Source organism: Pelophylax lessonae (genome assembly GCF_965119305.1).
Source record: "Pelophylax lessonae genome assembly, chromosome: 7".
Lineage (NCBI taxonomy): Eukaryota > Metazoa > Chordata > Amphibia > Anura > Ranidae > Pelophylax > Pelophylax lessonae.
The window spans coordinates 196,967,098-196,984,230 of record NC_138774.1 but is presented as its reverse complement, the minus strand read 5'-3'; the positions used below and the strand labels follow the sequence as shown (position 1 = coordinate 196,984,230).

At 41.2% G+C, this 17,133-nt stretch overlaps 1 protein-coding gene across 1 annotated transcript in view; it reads left to right on the top strand.

The window, feature by feature from the left end:
* The window catches only part of LOC309560568 (uncharacterized protein), a gene marked incomplete at its 3' end in the record, with an annotated part of 405,804 nt that overhangs the window by 263,356 nt on the left and 125,315 nt on the right, over nt 1-17,133 (top strand). The window contains exons 7-10 of the mRNA XM_082264193.1: nt 297-860; nt 9,250-9,294; nt 10,676-10,795; nt 13,509-13,547. Of these exons, the coding sequence (XP_082120319.1) occupies nt 297-860; nt 9,250-9,294; nt 10,676-10,795; nt 13,509-13,547 (768 nt within the window). The remainder of the gene's footprint in view (nt 1-296; nt 861-9,249; nt 9,295-10,675; nt 10,796-13,508; nt 13,548-17,133) is intronic.

Below are 17,133 nucleotides of genomic sequence, written 5' to 3'. Positions count from 1 at the left end.
TCCCATAACTTGAGTAAACTTGATGAATCATTTTGTTAGAACACTCTTGCTATTTATGGGTAGAATCAGTAAAGGATGGACTCTTCATTATTACTACCAAAATCTGAACTAGTGAAAAACTGCCAAAGACAGGTTGACTTTCACACTCAACAGAAATAAAACCTTATATTCTATCTGAAACTAAAAGAAATGGTGTGGCTGGAGTTCCACTTCAATATTTTACTCATAACTCTTGATAAATCGATTGGTAAGGTTCCATGTTGCTTTGCATTAACTTTAGTATTTTTCCTATCCAGGGTCTACAGACTAACACAACATGGAGAGAGTCAGAGGGTCATGGGGTGGTCACCGAACAGACCCTTGACCCTAGTCTTCACAAATACCTCAATGAATTTGACTTAAGTACTTTGAAGGAAGAAAACTTTCTACCAGTGCCAGGCCAAGCATCTCACCCTGTACCAAGTGGGAAACCTACAAAGAAGGAGGATCAATACAAAAAACTAGACCCCACTGAAGAGAACATCACAACAGATAAAAAGGTGAAAACTCCTGTGACAACGGAACTCCAGACCACTGACAAATACACAGGAGAAATAATAGACTTAACCAAAAATGTCACCAAACCCAGCCCGTTGCCAACACCAAGTACTAACGTGTCTTCCACCCCGGTGCCTACACCTACAACCATACTAGCACAGAAGAACCAGACTGACACAATTTTAAAACCTACCTCATCCAAAGAAAGCTACCCAGTGGGGGGATCAGGAGATGCTGAACGTGTTGCAGTCGACAACGAACCAAAAAGTACAAAACCAAAGAAGACACCCATCCGAGGGTATCCAGGACCTCGTGGCCGTCCTGTGAGTAATTCTGTTTAGCTTGTAGGATGACCACAGGTTTTTTTTCTTTTTAGAACAAAAATGTTTAAATATATTATTTTAAATATTTGGGCAAAATGTTTTTTTAGTTTTAAAGGCTTACTCCATCTTTTTTACCATATTACATCTATATTTAGGGTGTCACATGGTAACAAGCCACACCCTCCCTGGAGGATTGTGGCTTTCTTTTCCCTGAAGGTTCCTGTCCTTTTTTAAGTTTTGTGTGGTTGTGTGGGGCTTTAGCTCATTCACGGAGATCACCGCGGCAGAGGCACTTGTAGTCAATGGAACGCAATGTTCACCCCACTTGTAGTCCATTGACATTTCCTGCAGCTCTTTAAATGAAGGTTCAGTACGGACCAGCAGCTGTCGAAAGAGTCTACAGGAGCTTGGAATTGCACCCCCAACCCATTGATCGCAGTTACAGTGGTTTGCAGGCTTCTATGAAAAAAACAAAAATACATTTACACTTTTTCCCTGCAAATATTGCTGCATTCATTACTTATTTATTTGCAAAAGTCGCCTTAGCCTTCAAAAGGAATGTGTAAAGAGTTTTATGGCTATTTCTTTTTTTCCTATTTTCTTATATTTGGGCTTGGAAAATATTTAAAAAAAAATTTAATTTTTTAATCAGGTATGGATTATTGTATAGAAATAATTCAAATTCACATTTCTAACAGATGACTTGTATATCATTTATTTGGCTATCCTTTGCTGAAAAAGCATCAATAGCTTATCTTAATATTTAGATACACAACATACAGCTAAATGAGTTAGAGGAGTAACTCCTTCCCATCCCTGCTTGCTATGTTCATACAAGACTGTATGGAATTTAATTTAGAGAACAAAAGTTCTGAAAGCAAACAGCTAGTGAAGCTCTTTTTTTTTTTTTTTTTAACAGTAAAAAAAACGTAATTAAAAGATTTAAGGTTTCGTGTAACAAAAAGACAAAAGCTGTACCACAAATCATAATCAACGTACAGAAAAAAATAGCATGTGTAGAAGTTCAATATCTGTATAGACCCTACAGAGACTATATCTAATAACATTCTGTATGCCTGTGTTAACAAAGCAAGCATCATCAACAATCCAGAAGCTCTCTCTTTAGATAATATTTTGTTAATCATGTATTATTGATTCCTCCTATTTTAAAGTAAAAGTTCGAGCTAAACCTATCTAATCTTAAACCTGCTCCAACCCCCATTCTAAGTCCTATACCAATTAGCCTGTATAGGAAAAATGTCTATACTTACCTATTTTAAGGATGCTCCGGTCCATTCATGTGATCGGCTCCCTGCTCTGGCTTCAGGGGAGAAAGCAGTAACAACAGCTGCAATACCTGGGTGGAGACATCATCCATAGACATACTATGAGGCATCCCTACTGATGCCTGAGGGATCCCTCCTCTTCCCTAAAGCGGGCGCTGGGAGCTGATCACATAACTGGACCGAAGGAAACTGAAAATAGGTAAGTATAGACATATGTCCTGTACAAGCTAGTTATTTATTTAGGACTTAGAATGGGGTGGGAGCAGATTTAGGATTAGATAGGTTTAGCCTGGACTTCAACTTTTAGTAATTGTTCATAAAAAATCATATATTAAAAAAGGATATAAAATATATGTTTTAAAAAGTATCAACATACAAAATGAATAGAATAGTAAAAAAAATGAAGCCATTACATTAGCAGTGCCCATGAGGCGATATACCAGTGCCATCGTGAACAATAGAACAACAAACATTTCAATCCCACTGCCATCAGAAATTCCAATGGCCGCCCGGCTGTAGTCACAAATATGATAATGTGGTGACAGCAAGTTCTGCCCTGTTCCTCATTGCAAGTTTAATACTTGATACGCTGGATGTTTTTATGTTTATGTGAGTGCATTTGGATTGTTTCTTCTTTTAATACATTTATTAAAATGGAGAGCGCTATGAATTCAGAGGGAGCTGTGAAGGAGAATCTGTCCCCTTAGAAGTTTAAGGCGGTAGTATACTCCGCTTTTTAACTTTTACCTACAGGTAAGCCTATAATAAGGCTTACCTGTAGGTAAAATTAATATCTCCTAAACCTGCACGGTTTAGGAGATATTCGCCCTGCATACAGCCGCTGACACCAGCAGCGCATATGCTCTGAAGGTCCGGCATATCTTGCCCGACCTTCAGAGCTCCTAGCCGGAAAGTGAACTCCCGCACACATGCGTGGGAGTGACATCATCGCGGCTCCGGCCACTCACAGCGCTGGACCCGCCGAACCCGGAAGAGATGCCGAGGGAACATGTCAGCTGCCTCAGCGGTGTCAGGGCGACTGTGTCTAAGGTAAGTATTTCATAATGTGCTAGTATGTGATGCATACTAGCACATTATGCCATTGTCCTGCAGGGTTTTTTTTGTTTTTTTTTTGGGGGGGGGGGGGATACAAACGCTTTAAGAATTACCTGGAATGTGCTACTGAAGCTGGAAGTAATCATTATCATCATTTTACTTACCTGTGCCTGTTTAGACCTCTGTTTCACACAGGCTTCACTTTGTACAGTATAGGAGCAGTGTGGACAGCAAGCTTTTACAAAGCATTTGCAGAGCATTCAGCAAGCTTTATTAAAGCTTTAAAGTGTTTGTAAAGGCACAAGGGTTTTTACCTTCATGAATTCTTTGCATGAAGGTAACAAACCTTCTGTGTGCAGCAGCCCCCCTCCAAATACTTGCCTGAGCCCCCTCTCAATCCAGTAATGTCCATGAGATCCTTGTCTCCCTGGGGACTCGCACTCCTGATTGGCTTTTGGCAGCAGCGGGAGCCATTGGTGAGTCATCTGTTGTTAAGGACTCAGCAACCAGCTTTCCTGCCTGCTCCTTAACCAGTAATGTTAAAGATGCCAGTGGCTGCCAGCTCCAAAAATTTGCATCTGAACCCCATCTAAATTGCAGCTGAACTGCTGAACAGCTGCTTTGGAAACTTGCAGTGAAAACTAAGGGGAAATTTGCACCAGACATGTGTGAACCTAGCTTAACAGCGAGTGCTGGCAGGATTTTTTTTTTTATCTGTATGGGTTTCATGGCGACATTTTTACACAGTCCTGGTGAATTTATGCCCATTTTCTCCTAAGCTAATTTTTTTTTTTTAAAACCTAATGCACTACATGGCATTTGAACTTTGGCCAGCAAGCTTAAAAGGGCCAACAGTGAGGATTTTAGATTAACCAGACCCTCACAATAAACATAGCAGCCATAGTATTATTGGAACTTGCTGTAGAGAGAGGATAGGGAAGGATGACAAACTGCATAGGGAAAATATAGGGTCTGTGAGGAAACTCTACTTTAAATAATGATTAAATGTCTTGCGGCAATCAACTCATTTGCTGCCTTTTTTGTTCCTTTTATTTGAGCCTTTTTGTCTTTAAAGTATATGTGAACCTTCACCTTGTATACCAACCCATTCAGAATAGATTTGCAAGGAAAAATCTGTGTGTGTGCATAATATAAATATACAGTATACATATTATATAAAAAAAATATAAACACTTTATTTTTTTTTTATAATTGATCACATAATCTCTGTTCTCCACTGCGTAAAAGGTTGAGGTGGAGATGTGTCAGCAGGAGGTAGAGAAAGGACACATCTTCCCAGTTAAGAGCTGTGCAGGGGAACCTGTCAACACAGGTCTGACCACGGGAGGATAAGTAGACTGTGTTCCCAGCACAGCCAGAAAATTGAGCACACTTAGATGGATGTGCTTCTGTTTCTAGCGCAGTCAGTTTAAAATAGGAAAGCAGGGGGAATGACAGGATTACCAGGTATTTCACACACAGGAAGCAACGCAAAGCTAACAGGAGGCTTTTTATCACACAAGTACAAGTACAAGGAATATGTAATATGTAATGTTGGGGTAACAAACACTTTAATTGTATTTTGTGGTGGATTTGAGGTCAGTGGTCATTTTTAGCTGCTGTCCTGTCCATAGCAAACTTTTTTTCTGCAAGTATTTACATAAACAAGGGCTTCTGCTGCAGAGGTGGAATTTTGGGGGTTTCATTTATTTTGGGGTTTTTTTTGGTTTCATGTTTATTGGGTATTTATTATTATTTTTTGTTTTTGTTCTGGTAAATCTTTTTTTTTTTTTTTTTTTTGTTACATGGCTCCCTTAACAAAAACAAATAAATGTGGGGTTTTGTTTCGAAGGGATATATTTTGAGGGTTTTGTATATTTGGGGGGGGGGGGATGTTGGTTTTTATTTTATGTTGATAGGGTCTTTTTGAAGTTTAGTGTGCTCAAATTACAGCATTCACTTACGATCGGTACTAGTTGGAACTTCCTTTTCTTTACAGCACACTGCTGAATCAAAATAAATGAATTGCAAGAACTGTGTGCACCTAAACCATCCTAAATTTTTTGACTCATGTCTCTTGCACACTCCTATCCCCATAGTTAGAAAGGTTAGGCATACTCTGGTTAGGCCTAATATCTTTGATTAAAACTATCCTGCTGCTGGCAAATTTCACACTGCTGTATATATACACACATAGGTTGGACTGAGTGGACCTGTGTCTTTTTTTCCATCCTTACCTAAATGTTACTATGTAAAGCCCCAACCTGTGCCTTTTATCCCTAATGCATATGGGCTTAGTGTTGCTGCTGGTCCGTTTTACACAGCTGTACCATGTATCTCTAAAAATTTTTCCGTAAACACCTTCCTGTACTCTGTGTACATTTCAACCATTTATATCTCATTAATTATACCCTAACTATTCTTATTATACACTGTTGTGTAATCTACATATATGAAATAAATCACATCTTCTGTTCTGTAACAGAACATACAGCTTTAACCACTTAAGCCCCGGAGGATTTGGCTGCTAAACGACCAGGGGGTATTTTGCGATTCGGCACTGCGTGACTTCAACGGACAATTGCGCGGTCGTGCAACGCTGTACCTAAACGAATTTGGCGTCCTTTTTTCCCACAAACAGAGCTTTCTTTTGGTGGTATTTGATCACCTGTGCGATTTTTTGATCATGCGCTATAAACAAAAAAAGAGCGTAAATTTTGCAAAAATAACAATATTTTTCACATTTTTTTATATGAAATTCCCCCCAAAAAAATGTAAAAATCAAAATGTTTTAACATTTTCGGCCAATTTGTTTTATGCTACCTATGTTTGGTAAAAAAAAATCGCAAAAAGCGTATTTTTATTGGTTTGCGCAAAAGTTATCGCGTTTACTAACAAAGGGAAAGATTTCTGTCATTTTTGTTGTTTTTTTTAACGCGTAATGGCGGCGATCTGCGATTTTTTTGCGGTACTGCGACATTGGGGCGGACAGATCGGACCCTTGACTGACATTTTTGACACTTTTGGGGTTACCAGTGACATTTCTACAGTAATCAGTGCTATACATATGCACTGTTACTGTAAAAATACACTGGTAGTGAAGGGGTTAACTTTATTTGGGAGGGAGGGGCTGTGTGTGTCCCTAGGGGCGTGCTTTCTACTGTGATTGGCTGTGGCTTGAGCTGTAAGGACACTGATCAACGGATCTACATACTAGATCCGTGTGATCAGTGTCTTTACACCGAGGAGAATGACAGGCAGCTTGTTTACACAAGCTGCCTGACTTTCTCCCTCGCCGATCGCAGAGTGGCCGGCGGACATCGGGTCCGCCGGTCACACGCGCGGGGGGGTCCGTGACCGCGCGGGAGCGCGCCGCCGGCGCGCGCTCGCTCCCCAGACCCTCCCAGGCTAGTGACGTACCGCTACGTCACTCTGCCTGTGAGGGGCTGACCGCAGCAGTATATAGTCGTGCGGTGGTCGGCAAGCGGTTAAGGCTTGTGAAAGTGAGCTAGAGTGTTTTAATATGCCCAGCGGACACACTCTAAATGTCAAATACCCTGGGCCCATGTATATTTCCCTTTGACTAAGTTTTACATTTCAACAACTGATATATTATTTAGCAGAATGAAATGACAGTTTGTTAGACACCAAACATGATATAAATTCTATGTGCCAATATTTTTAAATATTTTATATGTTTTAGTGCCGGTTCACACTATTGCGAAGCGGGAACACTGCGAATCTACTGTGTGTTCCCACATCGCATCTGCAGCACAGGCAATTCACACTGCCATATGCGATATGCTGGGGGTGTCAATTCAAAGTTAACGACACCCCCAGATCAGATCGCATATCGCAGTGCGATTTGACAGTTCGCACATGAATTGGATCGCACTGGTGTGAACCACCATGCAATCCGATTCTGCTGCGGACCAATAAAGGGTCCTGTGCATGTTCACTGTGATTGCAGTGCGAATTCAGCCATACAAACTGTATGGCTCAACTCCCACCGCGCAGACATCGCATGTGATTTTAGGAGCAGTGCGCTCCGAATCATATGCAATGTCTGTGATCCCATTAGTGTGAACCGGCACTTAGGCAGCCTTTTGGACCTTTTAATATAGGTGTGTTTTTATGTCTGATTTGTCATCTATATATATATATATATATTGTGACAGGAAGTCAGGTAAATCTGGGGATGTAGTCACAGAGAGGAGACACATTCCCACCTGGTTTGGAAAGTTCACCAATTACTATAGGGTGTCGGCTGCCAAAGGCAGCAGGAAGGTGTAAAGAATTTGAAAGGCCTTCAGCTGTTCGGAATGAGGAAATGAAGGCCTCTATAACTTGTCCAGAGGAAGTCTAAGGACTGCTGCCTCCTGTCGCTGTGTGGGCTGGGAGAGGAGGACAGACAGATGTGTGCCTCCCGACGCTGAGGAAGCCTGGGAGAAGGACTGCTGCCTCCTGTCGCCGTGTGGGCTGGGAGAGGAGGACAGACAGACGTGTGCCCCCTGAAAGCTGTGTGAGCATGGGGAAGACCTCCTAAAGCGATGTGAAGCTGAGGAGGGTAACAAGTGTGAAGACTACTTGAAGTGAGGTCTTGGATCGTTTCTAGGTGAAAAGAAACCAATGGACATTTCCTGTGTGAAGGGGAAATTAACCAGTTGTGAAGACTTCTCAAAGGTGAGAAAACAAACTATTTCTATGTGGAAGAAATAAAGGAATGTTTGCCATGTGAAGAGTGTGAAGAGTAAAGGGACCTGTTAAATGAACTGTGTTCAATGTGAAGTGTGTGAAGAGTAAAGGGACCTGTTAAATGAACATGTGCTGTGTGAAGAGATAAAACATGGACTGTTGAGTATCCACTGTAGGATAAGAAAGTCTGCCCAACAGTAGGTTGGGGACAGACTCTTAGGTAGGTTCCAGTGTGAGAAGGTAGCCGCCCACAGAGGCAAGGATTTATTTTGTCTTTTATTTTATTTTGCTGTTTTTGACGCTTGCAGTCTGGTGAAGAAAATGCATTAATAAACCAAACTGTTGTTTGCAAGCACTTATCGGCTATCTTCTTGTGAAAACGCACCCCCCAAGGGGTCATCCACGCCTACCACCGAGCTAATCCCTCACAATATATATATATATATATATATATATATATATATATATATATACACAGTGTTACCACTTTTATTAAGGTAACTCTATTACAGTAGAAATTATGGAATAGAAGTACAGTGAAAGATTGAGATGTATGAAAGTTCAAATTTTGGTAAACCCCCCCCCCCCCCCAACAAAAAATAAACAGACTCACAGATGTGCATTTCTGTGTGGACTGTTTACTACTTTTCTGTTTATGACAGGGCATCATTAGCAGTCTCTTGAAGACCCTGGCCAGTGAAAGGTTGATACTAAGGTATTCCATCTAAATTTGTCTGCTGTTTATAAAATGTCTTGAGCTGGCATAAGCATGGCTGCTTAGGTATAGACATGAGATTTAAATCTGACTGTTTTTGTTACAGATTTAAATTCTGGGGAAAATTAGGATGGCATGGTGTTGAGTACTACCACCCTGTTTTCTCCACGCAATGTGTGTTTTGTCAGACCTTACTATTTTCACACTGCATAGAAAGGCCCTTACCCACTGTTTCTTTTTTTTTTTTTTTTTGCTTGTGTGTTGTTTTTTTTTTTGGAACCTGTGCATGTCCCACATGGCAGTGCCTAGCTTCCCATGCCTTTAGTTTGACAATATCTTACTTATTAGACCCACAAAGGGCCAGAATAGCCTAACAGATTTCACCTTCATATTCTTCAATGGTGTTCTCTGATAAGTTTACAAATTTCGAGCTTCAAGCTAAATTTGCAAAGACATGCTAACCCCAATAGATGTACTTGCCACCAGGTCCTTACACACAAACACAAAAGTAGAACGCACCTTCCAGATACATCCCTGGTGGGAAGCGAATCCGGTGCTCAGAGAACTCCAATATAACAATGCTAACCTGTTAGCTGCTGTGTTTTAATTTTACAAATAAGCTCTCTGTGTGTTTCAGGGTTGCCCAGGTCGGCCTGGACTTCCTGGTCCCAAAGGAGACAAGGTATGTATGTCTTCATCAAACTTTTTAGATGTACATTAGTCTTTGATAATAAGGCTTCATGCACATTAGTAAGCTAAAAGCTGCTTTAGAAACGCTGGACATTGGACAAAAACCACAAATGTTTTAGCCTTTTTTTGTCCGTTTTTAGCAGTGTTTAGTCTAATGTGTAAGCTACGTTCAGTAGCTGCAGCGTAAAGGAGTGGGGCCGCTGGCGTCCTTAATAACTAGTGAATTTCTGGTTGTTAAGGAGCACGCCTGGAAGCCAGCCACCGCATCCTTAACAAAGAATGAGTCATCAGCTGTCAGCGGGGTTTACCTGCTGACAGCTGAATATAACAAAAAAAACATTGCGGCAAAACAAAAAAAAGACCATGGGGGTTTAGAAGAAACCCCACGCCAAAATAATTTTTAAAAAAATTGTGTGGGCCCCTCTCCCCAAATCCATACCAGACCCTTAGGTCTGGTATAGGTTTTGAGGGGAACACCAATGCCAAATTAAAAAACAAATGTTGTGGGGTCCCCACCTCAAAATCCATATGAAACCCTTTTCTGAGCATGCAGCCTGGCAGGCCAGGAAAGGGAAGAATGAGCGGGTACCCCCCCTTCTGAACCATACCAGGCCACATGCTCTTAACATAGGGGGGGTGATGGTATGGTTCGAGAAGGGGGTCGCTTGTTTGCCCCCCCTTTTCCTGGCCTGCCAGGCTGCATGGTTGGATAGGGTGCCTGGTATGTATTTTGGGGGGACCCCACACCATTTTTTAAAAAAATTTGGCTTGGGGTTCCCCGCAAAATCCATACCAGGCCTAAGGGTATGGTATAGATGGGGGGGGGCATGCTGTTTATTCATTTATTTATTTTTTTGGCATGAGGTTACTCTTAAAATCCATAACAGACCCAAAGAGCTTGTTATGCAGTTTTTTTAATATTTTTGTATTGCCGGCAATTTTTTTTTTTTTTTTTTACATTCAGCTGTCAGCGGCTTAAGACTCAACTGTGGCAGCCGGCTTCCTGGCCTGCTCTGTAACAACCAACTAATCACTGTTTGTTAAGGATGCCAGCAGCCTCTGCTTCAAGAAAAAATAAAAAATAAACTCTGCTAAAAGCTGGACACCGGCATTTCTTTGAGTTTAGGAGCTGTCAGCATTTTTTCTGCCAAAACGCTGCTGCTCCAGAATGTTCTGGCAGAGGGTTTTTTTTTTTCCTGCCGCTAAACTAGCCTGCCAAAAAAACGCTGATAAAAGCCTATGTGTGCATGAACACATAGGATAATATGCAGGGGAGTTTAGAGGCAGTTAAAAAAAAGTCTGACCTAGACATATCCTGATCAGTAGTTGCTTTGAATACACAGTGTATACCTCTAATAGCCATTTGTTTTCAGGGTGATCCAGGGCCAATAGGTCGAATGGGGATGACCGGCAATCCAGGGCCCCGTGGACCTCCTGGGTTGCCTACAGTAATGATTTGGAGCAATTCCCCAGAGGACTGGGCAGCATTCTATGTAGGTTCATTTACCAGTGTAAATTCAAATCAACATGTTGTGTTTTTATATATTTTTGTTTCTTTCTTTGTGTTTAGAAATGATTGAATTTAGGTATATATATATATAATTCATATACACACACTTAAGTAATACTGTAGTAAAACGGTTTCTTTTTTTTTTACATGATTAGATGATTACATGATACAGAGTGAACACAACTTCACCTTATTTATGGTTTAGTGAAGCTATTTTATTACAGAAAGCAGCAGCGCCATCTGGTGGCTATTTATCCTTCAACAATAAAATGACAAGTTATTTATTGAGCACTTTAACTAAAAAATGGCAGAAGTTAGCAAACCTATTATGATTGGATAAAAATATAGTTAATAAATTATATAGTATATGCTATTGTTGTAGTGCTTTTTTTTTTTTTTTTTTTTTTTACATCCTTACAAGATAGTTTTTTTTTTAAATGAATGGTAAAGCAATTAGAGCAATTTTTTTTCAGTAACACAAAAAATGGAGTGCTGAAAGATACCCTGAAACAAATTTACAGGCCTTCCTATATTATAGGATTTTGAGGATATTCTTCTTTTATGCTTCATTGTTTATTTGGAACTTAGTTTTGCAAAAGGGATAGTGAGGAGCTGATTGGCGCTGTCCCCAAATTGTATTGATAAATAATATTGATGTCCTTTTTTTCCTTTTTTTCTCACAAATAGAGCTTTCTTTTGGTGGTATTTGATCACCTGTGCGATTTTTTATTTTTTGCGTTATAAACAAAAAAATAGCGACAATTTTGAAAAAAAAAACAATATTTTTCACATTCTCTTATATGACATTCCAAAAAAAAAAAATTAAAATCAAAATTTTTTAAAATTTTAGGCCAATTTGTTTTTTGCTACATATTTTTGGTAACAAAAATCACAATAAGCGTATTTTGATTGGTTTGCGCACAAGTTATTGCGTCCTCTAACTACGGAAAAGATTTGTCATTTTTATTGTTTTTTTTATTTTTTACTAGTAATGGCGGCGATCTGCGATTTTTTGTGGGACTGTGACATTGCGGCAGACAGATCGGACCCCTGACTGAAATTTTTGACATTTTTGGAAGTTCCAGTGACATTACTACAGTAATCCGTGCTAAAAATATGCACTGTTACTGTAATAATGACACTGGCAGGGAAGGGGTTAATACTGTTGGTGATCAAGGGGTTAAATGTAAGCCTAGGGGAGTGATTCTAACTGTATGGGGGTTGGGCTTTTGAAATGATCACAGAGACCTACGATCTTATATAGAAGGATCTCATGGGCTCTGTGATCATTGCAGGCAGATGGACGGATGGCTGTGTTTACATCTGCACCCCCCACCCCAAAGCACCTTGCCCCCATGTTGATGAGGACAAGGTCCTCATCCCCACAACCCTGGCCGGTGGTTGTGGGGGTCTGCGGGCTCATCGGAATCTGGAAGCCCCCTTTAATAAAGGGGCCCCCCAGATCCCGGACCCCTCCCTATGTGAATGGGTATGGGGTACACTGTACCCCTACCCATTCACCCCATAAAAGGCAGTGTATGTAAATAACGACAGGAGACGTTTTGGAAAGTTTATTAAAAATCTTTATCTGTTCTTCTCTGCTGTGGTCTTCTCCCTCTGCTGGTCTTCTGATCTTCTGCTCTTTTGCTGTCCGCTCTTCTGCTATTTTGCTGTCTGCTCTTCTGCTCTTTTGCTGTTCGCTCTTCTGCTCTTTTGCTGTCCGCTCTTCTGCTGTTTTGCTCTCCGCTCTTCTGCTCTTTTGCCCTGGGCTCTTCTCTTCTTCTTCTTCCTTCGGTCCTCCTCCGACGATGTCTCCGGTGATTATGCCGGTCTCCGGTCTCTGCAGCTTGTTATATAGCCATTGTGGGCGTGGCCTCCCAATGACATCATCGGGAGGCCCGCACCCTCATGTCACAGATGACGTCATTTGAAACCCCGGGAAACACACGTTCGAATGCAAATAATTGCGTTCCAAAAAACGCCCCTGAACTCAACTGCCTGAAAATGACTGTAAACGACCCTGTGTACATGGACAGATAAGATAAAATGTAGATGGGTTCAGAGGCTTCTGAAAAAAACGCCCAACTGCTCCTAAACGGCCATTTACAACGTCCCGTGTACATGGAGCCTTAGCCATTCTTGGACAGTATCACTCTTACTCTGGGGAGAAGGTAGTGTTTGATGCACAATGGGAATTTATACAGACTTGGCAAACAAATTAAAGGCAAACACCACACTTTTTTCTTTTTGGGATAAATTAATAAAAACATAAATTACTAAAATCACATTGTAAGTTCTCTTGTTAGTAGTGAATGTTTTTTCTCAACCCTTTAACTGTCAATTTTGCTGGACAGCTTGGTCTGTTAAAGGAAGTTGAGAAATAACAGATTTTCTGTTTACCGGGTAAAAAAAAAAGGAAAAAAAAGCCTAAAAAGGAAAGTAATGCAGCAACCACATCTAAGAACTAACATCTAAGGACAGCAATATATATCATTTTTGCTTTTGGGTTTAATACCGCTTTAAAAAGAGCTTTGCAGAAGTGTCAGACAGTTAGGGGCCTTATATGTTAGAAATTACATTTGGAATTGTATACTGCGCAGAACTAGCAGCGAGGAGCAGAAATAGATAATTTTGCTGCTTGAGTTACATTCAGTACAGGCTGTTTCCTTACCATTGTGTCTCTTCTTCTCTTGCAGCAAACGTCATTCTATCAGCTGTTGCACGCAGGCTGGCCTGTGAGTGTGCCCTTCGTTATCACAAGTGGCCTGACCTCTTGGTACAATGGAGCCTCTTCTGTCCTCTAGACCTATTTCTATGGGGGAACTTTAGTGCACTAACTAATTTAAATTACAGGGCCACTACATTAAAGTACTAGTTTGTGCAAAATTAGATCAATGCTAAATGTCAGGAGGAGGTAGGGGGACATGTCCTGACCAATTTATCCATAAAAAAAAAAATTATAGTTGTCATTTTTGGGCCTTATGCCATCTAAAATGGCCATTAAATACAGAGCAAAAGGCCATACAGCAATAAATGGAAAAATATATTTTCTGTTGTGTGTTATTTTTCATATATACGGTATTTGTGAATGTTAAAAGTAGCCGTTGCACAAAAATCTTTTTAGGTGAACTTGTCCTTTTTGGAATTTTGTGATATTCCTTTCTATCCTTTTTTTTAAAACCTTTTTTACTTTTCTGTGACTAGTTAAGAATAGCTGAACCAGCCAATCACAGCACATAAATAGGAGAACATGCCAGCAAGCCCATAACTAGAAGTATAAACTTAAACCAAAAACCTAAACCTAGAAAGCAAAAGGCAAGCAGAAAGATTGCTCTGTCCCTGGGCTTGCTGACATAACAAGAGTCTGTAGTAGGGCCAGGCTTTTCATTGTAGATAGATTTAACTGCATAGGTTTTTTTCAGGGTTGAAGAGAGGCCAAGTAACCAAGTAAAACAAAGCTAATTTTTGAGCAATTTCCAATGGCTTCTAAGAGCCGGTTTACACTAGCGCGACTTGTCAGGCGACTTGTCAGCCTGACAATTCGGGCTCCCTCGTGGTCCATTGACCGCTACAGGACCCCTTCTAATATGAGCGACACAAGTCGCTCCGACTTAGAAAAAGGGTCCTGTACTATTTCAGGGTGACCTCGGAGCGACTTGCATAGACTTCCATTATGTGAAGTCCCTGCAAGTCGCTCCGAAGTCGTGGTGCATGGTAATGCACAAGTCGCCCCCAAAGTAGTAAGCAGTCCTGTCGCCTCAGTCTGAACCGGCTCTTAAGGCTAGGTCCACACTAGCCAATGTTCTGATGAACAATCTGCGGTGGATTGCTTTTCAGAGCCTGGTTAAGTAGCTGTGGTTCACATATCAAATTGAATGTTACAGCTATGCCTGTCAAACTTGGTCATTCAATGGGACTGTGCCGCAACCGCAAGCCAAATGCTTGACATGAGGCTGTGGTGCATTGGCCCTATTATAAATAAAAGTAATAATAACAATAAACAAAACAGGCATTTAGGAGGCGGCAAAACCGCTTCCTGAATGCCTGACCACAGCTGCTTAGCCAGGCTCTGAAAAGCGATCCACCGCAGATTGCTTTTCAGGAACATTAACCTCCTCCTCAGCTGCCTGTGTGAAAAAGGCCTAAAAGTACCTTCCTGCTTCTACATCAGACACACTGACGTGACGTGTACATTATAGAGTGGACTGAGTTTACTTGGATCCAATAGAGACATTTTGAAGAGCTGATGGCTAGAAACATTCCTAAGGATCTGAGGAACATTAAAAAGACTCCAGCTAAAAGGTGTTTAAAAGTTTTGATAGAGTGAGAAGGAATTCAAATTTCTGTTAGGTTTTTAGTTCTGTCTTAGACCCCATTTGCCAGATTCTTCCTTGGTTGCTATCTTTGTTACACCTGTGCAAGAAATAGTCAGAAATAGACATAAAACATCTCTATGATGAATAGTTGTGTTTATGTACATGTGGGTGTGTAAAAATATAGGTACAGTATATGTGTATGTAGGTGTATAATATATTGTATAAAAAATTACAGATACCCACATGTAATTATATCCAGAACCTTGACATGATATAGAGTATGATCAAAGTAAAAGAGTAAGAGGCCTTACTTAAAAAAAGTTTGTTAAAAATTTCCATAACTGGTAATTTGTGTTTACTGTAATTAGGAACATTCATTGGATTCCCAAGCCCTTACTTCTGTGTACTAGTGAGCAACAATGTTGTGTGTTTAGCTTTTAGGCTCCATTCACACCTATGCAGTTTACTTTTGAGCGTTTCTGCAGTGCTTTTTGCAGGTTTTTACCGCAGTTTGCATTCTTTTGTGCTTTTTTTTTAGCAAATTTGTTTTTTGGGCAGATGAAAAAAACACATAATGCAAATTGTGGTAAAAACACACTACATGCTTTTCTTTGCTTCTCAATTGAATTCTGTTGAAGCAAAAAAAGCACTGTTTTGCGTTTAAAAAATCCCTGACCCTTTCAAAAACGCAGAGGCACAAAATTGCATTGATGTGAACGTGTTCCATAGGAAACCATGTTAAAAATAATGTCCTGTGTTTCTGCAAAAAGCATAAAAAAAACGCATTGGTGTGAATGGAGCCTTAGTGAATACACCAACCCTCACTGAAATAATTGATCTTTCCTATTAATAGAGTTCATCATGCAGTGCTATGCTTAGATTTGTGAATATTTAGTACATCGCTAGGTCAGCATTTTTCAACTGGTATGCCTTGAGGTTTCTCTAGGGGTGCCTTGGCAAAATGCCTAAAATTTGCCTAAAAATTGTATTTAAGCCAGCAAGTGGATCAAGCCTGCCTTTACGCAAAGTCACAAGTTTTCATTGTGCACCATTACAACCTTCTAGCTGCCGGCATCCTAACAAACGGTGACATAATCAGTTAATAAGGAGAATTGGTCCTCTGCATAGCATACTTGTTTGACCCTTCCCTGCCCCTCTCTGTCAGTGCTGGGGACGCATTAGCTGAGTGATGGAGAAAAATTGAGGGAGAAGAGAAACACTGGAATACCAGTCAGTACCAATGAGCAGAAGTGTATTTCTCCTCTCGCCTTCCAGGACAGGAACACATGAGAGATGAAAGGCTCCACCCTACAGGAAACACAATCCGTTGATAGCTGTTAAAAGGCCCCATCCTTCCCCTTGTCCCTCAGTATGGATTGTGCTTCTCCTACAGCGAAACATTTGTTTTCTTTCTCTGACCAGAAGACCTAGAGAGCCAGATGGTACTCCTGTGAGGCAGGTTCAGGAAGAGGTGAGGGCCGCGCTCTACCTGCACACCTTTTGGGCTTCTCACAGGTCGCCTCTTGTGGCACAGGCAAGTCGGACACAGCGTGGTGGTTCCCCCGCTTGTTGCCCCACTCAGTAGCTCAGGTCTTCTCTGGTCCTCCCCTGCAAACAGTGGGTGCCATGCTGTGAAAGCCCAGCCACATAACATCAGCAGCGATGAGGGAGGACACAGTACGCTCCAAGCCACGTTCTGAAACCTGAACTTCCTGTCTGAACAGGGAAGGCGCCGAGCACGCACAGCGCAACCCGGGAGAGGGTGTAAGGCGCAGAAGAGACACCGGACCCGCATAGCAGGGCAAAAGTAACAGGCTCTTCAGCTACTAAGAGCCAGAAGGCTGCTAAGAGTGTAAACCCTGTCTGGACCCACCTCATGGAGAAGAAGGAGGGAAAGACGGCACAGTTGGCTGCAGGCAAAGCAAACCGGGGGCCAGGTAAGTGCCTTCTCTGAGGTGAGTCCAGAAAATGGCAGAATGCCTTAGAAGGACAGCCGAAGAGGAGA